Source organism: Vombatus ursinus, unplaced genomic scaffold (assembly GCF_900497805.2).
Source record: "Vombatus ursinus unplaced genomic scaffold, bare-nosed wombat genome assembly UNPS02001419.1, whole genome shotgun sequence".
In the NCBI taxonomy this organism is placed as follows: Eukaryota; Metazoa; Chordata; class Mammalia; order Diprotodontia; family Vombatidae; genus Vombatus; species Vombatus ursinus.
In genome coordinates this window covers 18,507,710-18,525,686 of record NW_020941197.1, presented here as the reverse complement: position 1 = coordinate 18,525,686, position 17,977 = coordinate 18,507,710, and the positions used below count along the sequence as shown (strand labels likewise).

Sequence of the window (17,977 nt, the reverse complement as noted above, 5' to 3'; positions counted from 1 at the left end):
GATTTTAGATGAAAAGTCATTCCCCATAACTTTCATTTAAGTTATGGATCAATTCAACTAAGAAAATGAGAAGAGGAAAACTGAGAGCCACATATTTGTCTCAAGGTACTTAGCATTCTTTTGCTTCAAAGTAAATCACAATCATAGATCTGGAATTTAAAAGCCATACAATCTAATCCCTTCATTTTGGTGATGAGCAGGTATTTGAAGCCAGTTTCTCTGACTCCAAATCAAATGCTCTTTAAAGTATGGCACCATTATTTTCTTGATGTTTCAATAGAATATAGAACCTTCTACATCAAAGAGAGGCATCTTACATCCTGCAGTTCTTCATACTGATGTAAGTGGTGCAGTGTGGATAGAGCACTGGGCTTAGAATTAGGAAAACTCATTTTCATGAGTTCAAATCTGGCCTCAGACACCAGCTGTGTGACCCTGGGTAAATCACTTAATCCTGTTTGTCTCACTTCTTTGTATATAAAATGAGCTAGAGAAGGAAATAGCATACCATTCCAACATCTTTGCCAAGAAAATCCAAAAAGGGTTCACAAGGAGTTGGACACGACTGAAAATGACTGGACAACAGCATAAGAAGACAGTGATTTATGGTCCTTTCTTTTTGCCTCGATATCTATTTTCTTTCAGGATGATATCTAGAGCTATTGAGACTACTTACAGACAAATAGACTTTCATACAGTATTGGTAACACAAACACACAAGCTAGTATTGGAGAAAGATGTTTGAATTTAACTACTAAATTATTTTGAAGACAATCACTCTTAATTCAATAACTGATTGATAATAGTTGTTTTCAGGAAGGTAAGCAAGGTAGGCAAAAAACATGTACTAAGTGCATGATGCTAAGTGCTGGGAATACAACTACAAGCAAAAAGAAAAATAGTCCCTGTCTTCAGGGAGTTTACATTCTAATGAAAAGAAAACAACACATAAAAAAGGACCTGACAAGGAGCAAGGGAAGTTGGGAAAAGATACCTGCGGGAGCATAGTGGTAACATTTAGAGAGTCAGACGCACAACCAGGAGGGAAATAAACAATGGCCAGTCTGGGCCTGTCCCTAAAATGGAGGCCCTTGGAAGGAACTCTCTAATACGAGAAGTAGGCCAGTATGTTTAGAGAGATATTTCAGGGTGAGAAGCCTGGGGGTGTTGAGAGAAGTCTTAGGATGAGAAGGCAGTCAAGTCATGGTAGTAAGTCGGAAGTGAGTCAGAAGCAGAGCCAGGAAGAGAAATTTTCAATATAGCTAATAGTTAGCACCATTTAACTTAGCACGTGATTTTTTCTATACCATAGGTATGTTGGGAAAGATTGAAGGCAAAAGGAAAAAGGTATAGCAGAAAATGAGATGGAAAGATAGTGTCATAGGAACAACAAACACAAGCTTGGATAGACTTCAGGAGACAGTGGAGGATAGAAGAGCCTGGCATGCTATGGTCCATGGTATCACAGAGAGTCAGGCATGACTGAATGAATGAACAACATATGTTGCTGGGGGTTGCTTATCGATCACCTATATGTCTTACTTAGCTGCCTAGATGATAGTGTTTGGTTTTAGGCACAAATTTTCTCACATAAGTCTAGTGGCTTTTGGTATGTTATAGGATCCAAACTATTTCCTCATGAAAATATGTTTCAGGGAATAATAAACATTTTGTCAATAGGGATGAAATTTATTATTTGTTGAATCACAGTGTGATTACTAAGATGCTTGAGTAAAACCAAGCAAAAATCAGCCTTACAATTTCACAGTGTGTCTTTTAACAAACTGTCTACTCTTCCTTTGCTACACAGAGCATAGCAAATGAACAAAAGAATATCCTACTGGAGCACAATTCTACACCCTACACTACTCTAAAATTTGGTTTCTTCCAAATTTCTATCAGACTTTGAAGAAAAAGAACTTTATAGTATTTACATCAATTTTAATTCTCCTATTCCCTATGCCTGGAATGAACTTCCCTCTCTTTCTCCCTCATGTCCACCTATTGGAATTCTTCCAAGGGCCAACTCAGATGCCATCACTTGGATGAAACCTTCTCTAATTCTTCTGCCCCTCTTCCTCATAGCCCTTATGAAAATTATTGGGCATAGTGGATAAAGTGGTGGAACTGCAGTCAGGAAGACCTGGGTTCAAATTTTGTCTCACCCACTCCCTAGTTGTGTGACCCTGGGCAAGTCATTTCACTTCCCTGTACCTCCCTTTAAATGAGGCAGGTTGGATTTGATGGCTTCCGAGGTCCTTTCCACCTCAAATCTATGATCCTACGATCTTTTCCTCATGTGTTTTACAGCCACAGATGGCTAATAATAGACAACATAATAAATTATACACTTTCTCAAAATTCAGCATTCAAGAATCATCTAAGGGATGGAATATGAAGTATAGAGATGGTAGGTAACTGACAGTGCAATATCTGAAAAGTCGTGGGACGTGTGGACTTCACGGTTGGTGCTTCTTCTAAATTCTCAGTCGTGTTTGTTCCCTTCCCACTGAAGATGGGTTCCAGATTGCTGCAACATATCCGTGTAAGACTTAATGTGGTCCCTAGGAAAGGAGAAGCAGATGCTGTTATAAAACTCAACAAGGCCAGGGAAAATCTGATCAAGGAACACGAGAATAGGGAGATCTTGGAATATTTCTTTGTAGCCCTTTTGAAAATCCACAAATTCTCATACTTAGTAGCTGTGTGACTTCAGGTTACTCAGTTTGTCTCTCTGGGCATCTATAAAATGAGAGGGTTGGGTTAGATTAGCTCTGAGGTCTCTTCCGGCTATGATACTATGATCTATGAGTAATACTTTGTGAAGAGAAAAGGAGGATCTCAATGATTTTTGAAGCTCTATGACTGGTTTAGAAAAGCTATTTAGAAAAGATATTAGAAGTGTTAAAGAAAAAGTATTAAAGAGGTAATATGCTAGGGACAAACTCAGTTTAGATGTCACCTTCTACAGGCAACTTTTTTTTTGTTTTCCTAGTTATTGGTGCTCTTCCCCTCCCACAATTTACTTTCTATGTATTTTGTGTATGTAACATACCTTTGAACTCCCACTCCAAAGTCTTGGCCACAGAGCAAGGGGAGACAGGTGCTAGTCTGTTGCAGGACAGTTATTTCCTCCCAGTATTCCCTTAGCTGTGAAGAGCCCTGGGCTTGACCAGGATGAGTTAAATGTATAATTTACATTTCCTGAAATGCCTGTGCTGTACCGCCCCCCCATCTCAGCCCCTCCAGAATAAGGAACTTGGGGGCAGAGAGACTTTTTTTTTTGTTTGTATTTGTATCCCTCACTCCTAGCACAAAGTAAGTGCTTAAATGCTCATTGAATTTTAATTGAATATAAAATCTTCCCTCCCAGTTAAAATGAAGGCACTGTCTCCTTTCAAAAACAAAACAGAACAACCAAACAAACATAAAGTACTAAAGAACATAGGCAATATTTCCTTGTCCTGGAAATGTTGCATTCACATTTCTCCATTTAAAAGCCCATTTCCTTATTGATAAATATTTTGCAGCATTTCATTTTAATTCCCATCATTTTCATTTTCTTAGTGTAGTAAGACAAAGTAATCTTACTGGGCAGTTGACGGATCAAAGGCAAAAGACCCCAGGTCCATGTAATACTGGGCTGTTGTTCTCACAGCAGTCCATAATTCACTAGCCTATGACAGAGAAGAACAAAAGCAATCGTCAATTTTCCATGTAAGATTAAACCAGTGATTCATCCCAGGAAAAACCCCAAGCCATTGTAGTATCATAGAGCTTAAATTTAGATGTGGAAAAGAATTTAGAAGTCATCTAGTACAACACTTTTAATTTTACAGAGGAGAAAATTGAGGCTTGCCCAAGGTTGAATAAGTGTTAACAAGTTCTAAGAATCAACCTCTCTGGGACTTAGTTTTCCCATCTATAAAAATGACAATAATAATAGCACTTACTTTATGTGGTTATGTGAGGTACCATAGGAAGTGTTTTGCAAACCTTAAAGAGCTATATAAATGCTAGCAAATATTATTTACTGGCAGACTTGGAATTTGAACTCAGGTTCTCACACTGCAAGTTTAGGATTCTTCCCACTGCATCATGCTGCCTCCTAAAATCATCTTTGCTCTTCTCATTTGCCATGCTCTGTTTATCCTTCATGCTTCAAACTCCTTTTACAATTGTGCTATCAAGTACTGTTATTATATTTGGTGGGGCATGAAAATATATATATATATATATATATATGTATATCAAGGATCATGTGTGGGTGTGGGAATTCCTTCCATCAACACACATTACAAACTGTTTATAACTTGGTAGATAAGTCCTAGAGAGTTGTCTGAGGCTCAGAGAACTTAATAAACTTGCCTATGGTCATGTACCTAGTAAATGTCAGAAGCAAGGGTCAGAAGCCAGCTTCAACCCAGTTAGATTGTTAAATTGTCAGGGTGTGCAAGTACTCCTCAGAAATGAACAGTTGCTAAAAAAAAAAAAATTAGGGATTGATTTATTATTTAATTAATTGTCTAGATTTCAGAAAGTATAAATATTGCAGATTAAACTTAAAAACATGTATGCATGCATTTTTCCCCCAGAGAGCCCAGTTATCAAACATTTATTGGCATACCCCTGTATTGTGTGCCAAAAGCAAATTACCTGTTCAGCCAGAGTATATCCCCATCCATTCTGACTGTGATTTGGGTACCAGTAATCCTGTGGATATATTTGTCTTTTTAGTCGTAGAAATTGATTTGCCGAATCATCTGACAAAAATGGAGCTCCCATCACACCTGCAATTGAAACAGTCTATGTATATTTCTAATATTAAAAAAACTCTTTGAGGTTCTAACATCTTTTTATGTATTACAACTCATCTATAATTGATGAGTCAGTGTGAATGCAAGTGTGGCACCAGCTTCTCTGTGTCCTAAGTGATTGTAGGTATTTTGAGGAGAAAAAGTCATTACTTTTTTTCACTATTTATTTTTGGTTTGCTATATTTCCCACTCTGTAGTTTATAGCAGTGGTTCTTAAACTTTATGATCTCAGAATCCCTTCATATTCTTAAAAATTGCTGAGAACCCTCCAAAGAGTTTTTGTTTATGTTGATTATATCTATTGATATTTAATGTATTAGAAATTAAGACATTTCAGTGTTTTTTTGAAAATAGTTTTGAGCTCAGGGACACCCTGAATGAGTCTCAGGGATCCCTCAGGGTCTCCAAATGACACGTTGAGAATCACTGGTTTATAGAATTTCTGGATGTCCCAAGACCATATGACTAACCCGATTCTGCTATATTGGACCAGGATCCTGTTAGATTGGGCACCATATTAGTAATATTATTATCCTGTGGTGGGATACATAGGATATGGAGTCAGAGGAACTGTGTTTAAATTGCAGCTCTGTTAATTACCTATTAACAGGTTTCCTATGTGATCTTAGAAAAGTCATTTCCTCTCTTTGGGTCTGTTTCCTCATCTAGTCAATGAAGAGCTTGGTCTAAATACTACCTAAGGTCCTTTTCACTTCTAAAGCATATGATAATACATTGATGAAGATTTGTTTAATATGAACTTTGTCAAAATTAGTTACTTTCCTTCATTTTCAGAGTTCTCCTTTATCCTTATGTATATGAAAATAGTATTAGGTATAGAAATTAATAGTATTAGTATGCTTCAGAATTACAGGATGGAAACAGAGGACATGAGAGTACTATGCTTCATGCCCAGCTTTTCTTGCCCTTTTATCTTACTTTAGATATACTGGAATCACCAGAAGCCATAAAAGATTGCCTGACATCCTTATCCGAGGAGAAGGAGAAGACCAAATCAAAGAGAAATATTGGATGTGGCTGCAGGAGAGAAGGAAAACAGGAAGAAACTGTCCAGGTTACGGGAATAAACAGTGAGTCTCAAATCGGAAGTAACTGGAGAGGAAAGTTCCTAAAGGGGGAATCCTGAAAGCTTGACTTTTTCCTCCTTCTCCCCTCCTCACTCATAAAGTGAGATGATAGAATTGTAGTACATGGTCAAATGTGAGTGTCAAATGCTTAGCGGCTATATGACCTTGGGAAAGTCACTCAATCTCTATCTGCCTCAGTTTCCTCCACTATAACACAGGGATAATAATGATACCTACCTCCCAGGGTTGTTGTGAGGTCCAAATAACAAAATAATAATGATAGCTAGCATTTCTAGAATGTTCTTTAGGCACCATCTAGGGGAGTACCCAATCATTCTTCATCAATGATGTTTCCATTTGCCTCACTCAAGGAACTTATTTGTACCTCATAAAAAGATTACTTGGCCTGACTAAAGATTTATAGTTAGTTTAACACCTTATTATTGGTCCTTTTTCTATGATTAAGTCCTGGGCTTTCAAGGACCAACATGCATGTTATGTGTTGTTCCTGGTATGTATATATGTGTGTATATCTATACATATATAAATAATAATGTATATGTGTATATATATACAATAATAGTGTATTTAAACAAATAACAGAAAAATGATGTGTGTGTACACACATTCTTCTTCAATATTGGTGTGCTTTTCCAAAAAAGTGGAAATTCAGGCAAGTATATATATCATCTGTATCTGTGATCTATTGTACATTTCTTAAATGGATTTTGTTCAGGTTCTAACCTTAAATTCAAGGAAATAAAATGCAATAATTGCTAATAATCTTGCTCCTCAGAAACTGAAAGAAGTCAAAGCAAAAAACTAGGTGCTGCCATTTTTCTAATTGTGTGATATATTTGCCCCCCCCCAAAAGGGCTATTATATAAAGCCTAGATTATACTCTAAATACGCAGTATTTCTGTTCTAGAGCCTAATAATTCTACCTTTTCATAAAATTTCTTTTTAGTAGATAAAAATGTTTCACTGATATGATCTATATAATTCTCAGAATGAAGTACCCACCTCAGCATTCTGTACCCCATAATGGGTTCTCAATAAATATTAATTGATGGTGATGAAAATATCCCCCAGGAGATGGGCAGAAAGTAATATTTATTATCTCACTTTACAAATGATAAAATTAACACACATATGAAATGACTTATCCAAGGTCAGCGTAAGTAGGTCAGTGGCAGTATGGGGAATTAAACTCAAATAATACATAAGAACACACTATTATTCTCTCTGCTTGAGAAATTTCTCCTCCCTTTTGTTTCTTCCTGGTCAACATTGAAAGTTAGTAGGGAATAGATCAGGACTTTGAGTTTCAGAGGACAAATTATGTTGGACCCTGGGTCCTTGGTTTTCCAACTTTTTTTAATTAGATGTAACATTTCAGTGTTCTAGAAGCTGTCTGGACTATAAATTGCAGAGAAGCTGCTAACCTAAATTAGTGGAGGAAGGCCCCCACAGGGAGTAGTTCCCTACATCAATGAGATCACAGCTTCAGTCCCTATTCTATCTTTCCATTATTTAGAGGGAAGTTAATGTGACTTGTTTTGTTCAGTCATTTCACTCATGTCAGACTCTTTGTGACCCCATTTGGGACTTTCTTGGCAAAGATACTGGAATGGTTTGCCATTTCCTTCTCCAGTTCATTTAATAGAGGCCAACAGGGTTAAGTTTCTTGGCCAGGTTTACATAGCTAGTAGGTGTCTGAGGCCAGAGTTGAACTCATGTATTCCTGATTTACAGCTCCAACACTCTATTCAATGTGCCACCTAGTTGCCCAGATTAAGTGATAGATTTAATCTAATGATGAAACATGATCATTTTGGAAGGGATGCCTGAAAATCTGTGTTCTCCACTTTTTCTGAGTCATGAGGAAATGAAATTTAAAAATAAAAGCTCATACCATAAGCCATGTATGGTCCCAAGAGCAGTGTTATAGTAAAAGTCAGAAGATCCGGTTACTGCAGTAGAAAGAACTAGATCTAATATCAGAAGACCTGGATTCAAATCCTGTCTCTATAACACTTGAATTATGCAACTATGAACTGGTTTCTGACTGGGACATTCTTTCAGAAGAGCAAAAGAAGAGGACATTGGTATCTATTTGAAAACTGTGGCCGGGACAATTGAAGAATTTTCACAGGAAGAAGCAACAGGGAACATGTCCCCCTTATTTTCTGAGATCTACATTTTACAGAGAGTCATAGGAGACTTGGAGCTAAATAATGCAAGGAAGAGTCAAGCGTTAAGGAGTCAAAAATAGAGGAAATTACTCAGAGTGTGGCTAAGGGTGACTGAGGCTATGCAGAGTTCTGTGTGACCCTGGACTAAGTCACTTAAAGTTTGCCTGAGATTCCTCAACTGTAAAATGGGGATAATAACAGCACCTACCTCCCAGGGCTATTGTGAGGTTCAAATGAAATAATAATTGTAAAGTGTTTGGCATATAGTAGACTAATAAAATCTCCTTTCTTTTTTCCTTCCTTCCTTCCTTCCTTCTAATTAAGAGAAAGTCACACATAAGCAAATGTCATGATTTGTCTTGAACTCTGAATGAGCTCCATTTTTTTCCTTTCTGACATGTAAACAAATGTATTCAATCTTTGAATCGTGTACACCATATATTTGCAAGGGAAGCTTATAACAACATTCTGGGTGGTGTTAATAAGGTTCTGAGCTTATCTAGCTGAGCTCAGTGTTGGGGAAGGGAAGGGGAAAAGCATTTATTAAGCACCTAGTATGTGCCAAGCACTGTGCTAAGTACTTCACAAACATTATCTCATTTGATCCTTATAATGACCCTGAAAGACAGGTGCTATTATCATTATTCCCATTTTATAGTTCAGGAAAGGGAGGTAGACAGAGGTTAAGTGACTAGCCTATGGTGATATAACTAGTAAGTGTCTGAGGCCCAGGTTGAACTTGGGTTTTCCTGACTTCAGACCCAGCTGTCTGTCCACTGTTCCACTGAACTGATCACAGGTGAGCCAGAACAGAGATAAATTCCTGTTATATGTGGATCTTTTATGTCCAGAGAGCCTCCGATATAAGGGTCACATGAACATGTGTTCTTCAGGAATTTCAAAAGAATAGAATATTTCTCTTTTTCTTATCACTGTTAACTCTTGGATTCTGCCCTTAAAAATTATGGAAGGAAGGGTAGAGTTTGCCCAATGTTTGAAATATAACTGTTTTGGCCATTTTGACTGGATTTAGATGAAAAGCAAGTCACACAAGTAATTTAACCCAATAGAGCAATAAATTTAGTCAAAATGGTAGAATGGGTGTCTGTGTATATGTAGACAGTGAGAGAAACTTAGGGTGGGTGACAGAAAGAAAAGAAAAGGGAAAGAGAGAAAAAAGAGAAGAGAAGAAAGGAGAGAAGAGAAGCAAAGTGAAAAGAAGACAAGAGAAGGACAGAAAACATGGGAAATAGTGAGAAGGAGAAGTGAAAAGAGAAAGGAAGAAGTGAAATGCAATAAGAAAAGAATTCTAGAAAGACAAAAGGAGACAAAAGGAGAAAAAACAGAATAGAAAAAAGGGAATTGAAGTAGAGGGCAGGCTACATATTTTCATACAAAATAGTCTGTTAGTTTGTAAGTGAACTTTTAACTTTAGGACTTTGACTCTATTGACAAATGTACTAGCATATTGGTTACTTTGAAAAGTAAACAGAAGTTAGCATTACTTAAGTTTGTTTAATTCTACTTTTACTTGTTTTAATCATTCTTTTTCTACCTCCTCCTTCCATTCCCCCCCCCCCCCACACACACACCTCTCACAACACAGATCTACATTGTTCTCTGGGATTACTTCAAGGTATAGAGAGCTGGCAGAACTCTTTGCAGTTCCTTAATCTAACAGAAAATATAATGAATATGAGAGGGAATATTTTCTTTCTTTCTTTTTTTACATTTAAAAAATTTTTGAGTTCCAAGTTCTCTCCCACCCCTCCACCCAATGAAAAGGCAAGCAAAATGATATTGATTATGCATAGGAAGCCATGCAAAACATATTTCAATATTAGCCATAATACAAAAGAAAATACATATACACAAAAAACAAGAAAAATAAAGTAAAACAAGTGTTCTTCAATCTGTACTCAGAGTACCTCAGCTCTTACTCTGGAGGTGGATAGAATTTTTTATCTTGGGTCTGGAAGGGAAATATTTTCCATGATTCAATAGTCATCCCTTCAGGTTCACTATCTAGATGGAACATTTTCAAGATCATGACTAACAATGCCAATTAGAATGCAAAGTCTTCTATAAAGTCCAAAAGGTTCATTCTTACTTAACATGCTTTTAAATGTTGTTCACAATCAAACTGTGTGCAACATAATTTCATTCATTGTGTATATATATGTTTGCATGCATGAATGCATGTATGTACATATGTGTATGTAATTCTTGAGAGCACCAGTCAGAAACTAAAGTGAACTGTTAGAATTAAAGGTAGAAATAAATTTACAATGCATCAGAAGATGAAAAAAAGTGATCAAGGACTATTCCTATATAAATATTCCTGCATAATAAAGGGAAAACTCTCTTACTACAGAGAAGTCAAAGCAAAGTGGGGTTTAGGGGTGTGGGTAGGGTTGATATTTTGAAAATGTTCATGAGGTTACAAGTATTTAGCCTGGAAAAATGTTTAGGATCAATTAGAGCTAGAAACTTAAAAGATATTGAGAAAAATAACAAGAAGCAGAAGACAGAAAAGTCATGAAGTACGGGAGGGAGGTAAAAAAGAAAAGAGAAGCATTATGAAATAGTGTGGCTGTAGAACCAGACTTGGAGTCAGGAAGAACAGAGTTCAAGTGTTGCCTCAAACCTATATTGACTATGTGACCCTGTGTAAGGCCGTTAATCTCTCAGTGCCCTAGGCAACTCTCTAAGATTATAAATTGTTAATGCTTTTTCCACTTTATATTAGTAGAAGGAAGTTTTCCACCCAAAATTGGTAGAGGAGGGCAGAGAAAGAGAGAGACAGGTAGACAGATAGAGACAGACCCTGAGGGAAAGAGAGGGAGGAAAGGAAGAAAAAGAAGGAAAGAAAGAAAGAGAGGAAGAAGGAAAGAAGGAAAGAAAAAAAGAAAGAAGAAAGAAAGAAAAGAAGGAAGGAAGAAAGGAAAGAAGGAAGAAAGGAAGAAAAGAGGGAGGGAGGGAAGGAAGGAAGGAAAGAAGGAAGGAAGAAAAGAAGGAAGAAAGGGTCAGGAAAGAAGGAAGAAAATTCCATTTTCTATAGACTTTATTAATTTAAGGATCCATGATTTTGATGATAACAATAACTAATATATAACATTTTAAGGTTAGCAAAGAACTTTACATAAACTATTTCATACTATTGGGCTTTCTTTTGAATGGTCTAACTCCCAATTCTTTTCTACCATAGTAGACGTTTTTTGTGTTTCTGAAAGACAATGAAACACTTATCACTCCTTTTCCAACCCAGGGATAAGCCTCTCCATACTTGGCTAAACTGATCCCCATTGGATGACAGTTATGCAGTCCACTTCTGTGACTGTAACTGTAGCCTTTCCAGCCTGTAGAAACCATCATGGGTGGAATGGCCTTCAAGAATCCAAGATTGCCATCACTAAATGCCTCATTGTGATGTCTCCAACCATTGCTGGTACGTCCCTGGCATAGCCTTTGAGAACATGGAACACGTATATGCCAAGATAGACTATTGAACTGGGGATTTATTGGGGGGGTTATTCTCTCCTACATATTGCCTAATAAATTGTATGTGTATACCTGAAGGATCTATAATTCAACAGAATAGAAAGCTCTCAGTGTGGAAACCTCTTCTCCCAGGGCAGATGGCAACCTATCAATGACTTAGCTAAGTAGGTTAAATGACTTCTAGCATGTGCCAGAACCATGATGTTGAACCAGCATTCTTAGGTCCATTATATCACAACTGCCTCTCAATGAATCTTAAATCCTAATAAATTTTTAGGGTAGATTTATCTAGGAGTAATTATTCAAGTAGGCACAACTTACCAAATCTGTTTTGTTGACGTAGGATCTTGGGCTATAGGTTTCCATTAAAGTATGAAATTGATTTGTTTGATTTTACAAGTGTCCTACTAAGATGGAATGTGTTATGTTCAAGGTTATCCTTTAAAAGTCAGCACTGCCATAGACAGGCTATTTTATTGCATGGTTTAGACCAAAGACTTCAAACACATGGCCCACACACTTTCAAGTACAGCCAGAACCAGATTAAAATATAATGAGGAAATATTTAACAAAATAAAAATACAATAAAATATTGATAACATTACATTTTAAAACTAAGTAAATATGTGGTCTGCAGGGACCCTTGTGTAAGGATTAGTTGTCAAATCCAAATCTATTTGAGTTTAACAACCAATTGTCTAGACAACCCTGCTGATTCCCTGGCTCAGGCCCTTCCTATTATGTTTCATCACAGAAAAGTGATTTTCTTCAGATCACACCAGATGGGGTAGCTAGATGGTACAGTGGATAGAGCACCGGCCCTGGAGTCAAGAGTTCAAATTCAACCTGAGACATTTACTAGCTGTGTGACTTTGGGCAAGTCACTTAACCCTAATTGCCTCAAAAAAAAAAAAATCACTCAGGTTGCAGAACTGGGATTTGAACACAGGTCCTCTAATACAAATTTTAGGTTCTTTCCACTCTGCTATAGTATCTCTTCTTATCTGCATTATCACTAAAGAGATAGCTTAAGTATCACTTGTCTCTTACTTCATGAATATATCTAGCATCAAATTTACCTTCTCTGTTCTTAGTCTAGTTCTTCAGGGAGCAATATTGTAGCCTTGGAAGCTGAACTAAGGAAGAATTTGGCTACCTGCCTCTCTGGCTTTGGGAGAACCAATTCTCTGATAAATTTTCAGGAGTTCCCATATGGGTTTCTGATAACTCTGGTTTTTGAATCTTTGATTCTAAGATGATAATGATGTTCAGTCATTTTTCATCATGTCCCACTCTTCATGACCCCTACATTTGGGGTTTTCTTGGCAGAGATTCTGGAATGGTTTGCCATTTCCTTCTCCAGCTCGTTTTACAAATGAGGAAACTGAGGCAAACAGGGTTGAGTGACTTGCCCAGGGTCACACAGCTAGTAAGTGTCTGAGGCTGTATTTGAACTCAGGAATATGAGTCTTCCTGACTCTGGGCCCAGCATTCTATCCACTACACCACCTAGCAACCCTTTGATCCTATAGTCCAGAAAAATCAAATTAAATAGGTTACACGTCTGGTCACAGCAGAAGAATGGCTTGGGTTTTATTCCCATTAATTTAATTACTTGGAGAAAATCCCTTTACCATCCTCTCTTCTATATTCTCATCAATAAAAACAGGAAATAAGTTTTTCCCCCCTTTATTTCATTATGCTAAATTGGAAAGGGACCTAGATTTAGAATCAGAGGGCCTTGGTTTGGATCCCAGTTCTACTATTTCCTTACATGCATTAACTTGGGCAAGCCACTTAAAGTTTCTAGGCTTCAATTTCCTTCTGTATAAAATGACAGGGTAGGACTAGATAATTTTGCTCCTATTTTTTTTAGTGCATTTGATCTCCTTGGAGAAATGTGCTTTGTTAAACAGTACCATCAGGGGGATATAACTATTTTTACTCCTTCATAGTAACTGATACCAAACTTTTCTCTTTACCTTGTCTACTTACAGTAAGCAGAAACACACCAAGAAAGAATGGATAAATAGGTTCAAAAATATTCTTAGAAAAATGGAAATACCTGTTCCCACTCATTTTCTCTTATTCTTAGGTTATATAGTTTTAAAAATATCAATCAAATCAGTTCAAAGGATTAGGTTAGGAGGGATCTTCAAAGTCAATTAATCCAATGCCCCTTATTTTCCTGAAGAGAAAATTGAGACCTACAAAGGTTACTCAGATCATACAGAGAGTTATCGATACAGCTGAAATTTTAAATCAAGACTTGATTGTAAAGCAAGTAACTTCCATTGCAACATGGTACCTCTAGAATGTAGTATCTATAGAACACATATCTGGTTCTGAGGCATGGTGAAAATCCTTCTCTCCTATTCCTGCAATGACCTCACAGATATACCAGCAATTCAGAGGCCTCTTTTTTTTTTGGCTTGTAAATGCAAAGTGGCACAATAGATAGAATTCTGTAAAGATTGTCAAGAACACCTGGGTTCAAATTCGGCCTTTGACACGCAATATCTGTGTGACCTTGGGCAAGTAACTTAACTTTTACATGCCTTGTGCATCTCTTAGAGACATCCTTTTCCTATTCTTTAGGATTAGTACTTAGTACCTTAGTTCCTCCTTAGTTGGAGGAATTAGCAAAGTGCCCCAGTCCTTGTCTATATCCTTGTTCTTTAATTGAATTCAAGTACAGGGATTGTTTTTGTTATTGTTGTCTAGGTTTTTAGAGGGTTTTTTTTTGTTTTGTTTTGTTTTGTTTTGTTTTTGGCGAGGCAATTGGGGTTAAGTGACTTACCCAGGGTCACACAGCTAGTATACATCAAGTGTCTGAGACCAGATTTGACCTCAGGTTTTCCTGATTCAGCACCTCACTGGTGCTTTATCCACTGCACCACCTAGCTGCCTCCCTGTCTAATTTGTTTAATGAAACTGATTGAACCTATAACCAGCTTGAGCCTGGAGTGAGTAAATACCATGGTTAGGTAGCCCAGTTCATTTAGCCCAGATCGTTAAGAAAGTCTGGTGAAGTATTTAACCAATCATTTCTTTTTTCTCAGAGATACTTGACTCCATAGCTCTCATTGATAAATGCAGACAAGATGTGCTGTTGTAGCAATGCAGTCATTCTTTATCACCAGTAGTAAAGTCAAACTGCATGGCTCAATGGCCAAGCCAAAACATGGCATTTCTTAGTTACAATGCAGTCCCCGAGTTTGATTTGCAATCCTTGATTTCAGCCCTCAGAAACTCGCTTTAATTGAATAAGCCTCATTTTCTAGAGGTGGTGTCTGATAACCCTGCAGAAAAATTATATGTGCTGTGTGTGTATATGTATACCCTGGCCAACACTTTCTCTATGGTTTATTTCAGAATATCAAATGTGCTCTCACCCCTGATGGAAACTCTTTATACACAAATAAATATTCACCTGCTCAGGGCTAAAGCAGCTATTTTATCAAGTCAGACTACAGGAAGTAGATATTTTTCTTTAATGCATCCTGAACTAACTTTACAGTAGTTATTTACTATGTATTAAGTGTCTTCTTTGGAAACATTCATAGCTGCATTGTGGAAATTCAACTCTGGTGCAAAGCTACAACAAGCACCTTTGTAAATATTTTCAGATTTGGCTGTAAATAAAAGCAAATGACCTTGTGGTTTAAGGATTAGGACAACAGTCTGTGTTTCAAAGATATCCATTCATTCAATCCCCAGCTGAGCAAGTGACTTCCTTTTAGGTTCTGGCAGCAAACCACTTGGGCTTTTTTGTATCTCCCTGGTTCATCTGTAAAACACCTGTCCTAGGCACCACAAGGTGTGGTAAAGGCTAATGAATTCATGCTGCTAAACTATTCTGAGTTCTTTAGATAGTAACACTAAAATCAGCTAAGTTCAATTTCCAAGAGGTATTTTAGCATCCAGATATGGAAGTTCCTTAGAAATGAGACCATTTTTTTTTATCACCTTCCCAATGATATTTGGGGAAAGCTATGACACAAAATTAATAATATCAAGGACCAACTTGATATTACCAAACAACCACGAAAGCCACATTTACTAGCTGTGTGACCCTGGGCAAGTCACTTAATTCTCTTTCCTCAGTTTCCTCAGCTATAAAATGATCTGGAAAAGGAAATGGCAAACCACTCCAGGATCTTTGTCAAGAAAACCCCAAACAGGGTCACAAATAGTCAGACACGATCGAAAATGACTGAACAACAACATGAAACTCATGGCCAAAATTAAATATATATATATATATATATATATATATATACATATATATATATATATCTATCTATATCTAGAGCTGGAGGTTCATCTGATACAACCTACTCATGCTACAGAAGAAGAAACTGAGGACCAGGGAGGTTGTGGCTTTCTTTAAGTCACAAGGGTAGTAAGAATGAGAGTTAGGATCTGAACCCAGATCTTCTGATTCCAGAGCCAATAACCCCTATCATTGTACTACACTGCCTCTACCCAAAAGCAAAAATTCTAGAACCTGAAATACTACTATGCTTCAGGCTTGCTCTACAGGCAGTAAAAAAGTAAGCCGAATTTGGGGTCAGAGGCTCAATTCCTGGTTCTATCAATCACTATGCAAACTTAAGTAAGTCACCCCACCTTTCTAGGCCTCAGTTTTCTCATTTACAAAACAAACGAGTTAGTGATTGAGGTTCCTTCCACCTCTAAATCCAATATCTTACTGTGGGATAGGTGTAGAAGCAAGGCTTGATTATGATCACTTCTTTAAAAAGACAAAGGAAGTTGGTAGAAGGCTGAAATATCTGGTAAATCAGAGGGAAATCAGATCTTACCTATGAGCAGGGTTGTGCACAGGGCCACTTGAATCATTTTATGTGCCATGATCCTGTATAGGGAGAGAAAAATATACATTTATATGTGTGTAGATGTATGTATATGTATGCATACATATATACAAACAGGCATACATCTACACACACACACACATATACATATACATACATATATACACATGCATTTCTCTGAATTGAGCACGACAAGTAGAGAGTATACCAGATAGTCTTCAGTCTTATTAATCATTCACTGCATAACTGCATACCTGTAAATGCTGTATGCCGAGAGGCTAAAGAGAGAGCCTCAGTTCAGGTGGCTGTGTTATAGACCTGTTTCTTTTATACCCTTTGGACTTTTAGATGGACTTGTGACAGCTGACTATTATTATAGGTAGCTCTTTCTTTTTTTCTTTCTTTTTGTTTCTCTCTCTCTCTCCTCTCTCTGTCTCTGTGTCTATCTGTCTGTCTGTCTGTTGGTCTGTCTGTCTGTCTGTCTGTCTCTCTCTCTCCCTCCCTTCCTTCCTTCTACTTTGTGTACACAAGAACTTATATGTAAAAATTTGTGACCTTCGGTCTTACTCCATATTTTCCCCTTTACCAGCCACAGGATAAGGAGTAAAAATGAGTGCATTCTTGTTTTTAAAATAATGTTGTATTTCAAAAGTAACATTAAGAAAAATTAAATGACTAAACCTTTTTTCCAGATCACATGATTGGAGACTTCCTCATGGAATGTCAGAGATTGAAAAGACCTTAGACGTTATCTGATCTAATTCCCTCATATTACAGGAGAGAAACTTAGGCCAAAAGAAGTGATTTCCCCAGAGTCACACAGCTGGCAGACAAAAAAGTCCATACTAGAATCCCTATCTTCTAACAGTCTGTCCTTATTTTGTTTCTTTTTCAAATTAGATTTTCTTTTATACCATCAGTCATTTTTCTAGTAACACATAACTGCCAACAAGTACTCATTTTGTGACTAGCACTATATGTGACACAGTGGGGAGATAACCAAGAAGCATAAAACAACTTGCTTATTGCCATTGAGCCAAAGGTGTAAAGAAACCACCTCCATAGAGCAAGAATAGTTGGGTCCTTAGCTGGGGAGTGGGTCCCAAAATGGGCTGGTGGGAGCCCTGGGAAAATAGTTGAACATTCAAATGGTACTACAATATCCTGATACCTGAAGCCATGTGTGAGTGCTGTATTCTATGGGTACCCTCCCTCTTAAATTGACAGGGAAGTTGGTAATTTGTAACTGTGCCAATGATGAAAGAAATATACTTTAAAGTGTATAGAAAAATAAGTTCAATACTATTGTCATGGACCCAGAAGGGATCTTTACAATCCTCTTCTCCTTATATTTTTCCTGACCTTAAATTAAATAACCAACCAGAAGATCTTGGAACCTAAGTTTAAAAAGATGCAGGGTACTTTGTTGTCATTGTTATGCTTCTTTCACACAATTATCCTTCAATCTGGATTTGTATCTCATGAAAGCAATGATATTATCATTAAAGACTATCCTTTTTCCACATGGCAGGGTCTAA

General features: G+C 37.2%; 1 protein-coding gene across 1 annotated transcript; it reads right to left on the bottom strand.

Moving 5' to 3' along the window:
• Positions 1-821: 821 nt before the first annotated feature.
• Positions 822-16,678, bottom strand: CUNH3orf85 (chromosome unknown C3orf85 homolog). Its single transcript, XM_027868259.1, has 5 exons — positions 16,597-16,678; positions 16,428-16,480; positions 4,657-4,790; positions 3,592-3,677; positions 822-2,564 (listed from the first exon to the last, which is right to left on the bottom strand). Coding segments are annotated over exons 1-5 (354 nt in total). The 5' UTR covers positions 16,599-16,678; the 3' UTR covers positions 822-2,485.
• Positions 16,679-17,977: the final 1,299 nt, after the last annotated feature.

Coding starts and splice junctions, on each gene's coding strand:
- CUNH3orf85 (XM_027868259.1), bottom strand. Junction 3,678..4,656: donor GATATACTCTGGCTGAACAG/GTAATTTGCTTT, acceptor TCTCTGTCATAG/GCTAGTGAATTATGGACTGC. Junction 2,565..3,591: donor TTTGATCCGTCAACTGCCCA/GTAAGATTACTT, acceptor CTCCTTTCCTAG/GGACCACATTAAGTCTTACA.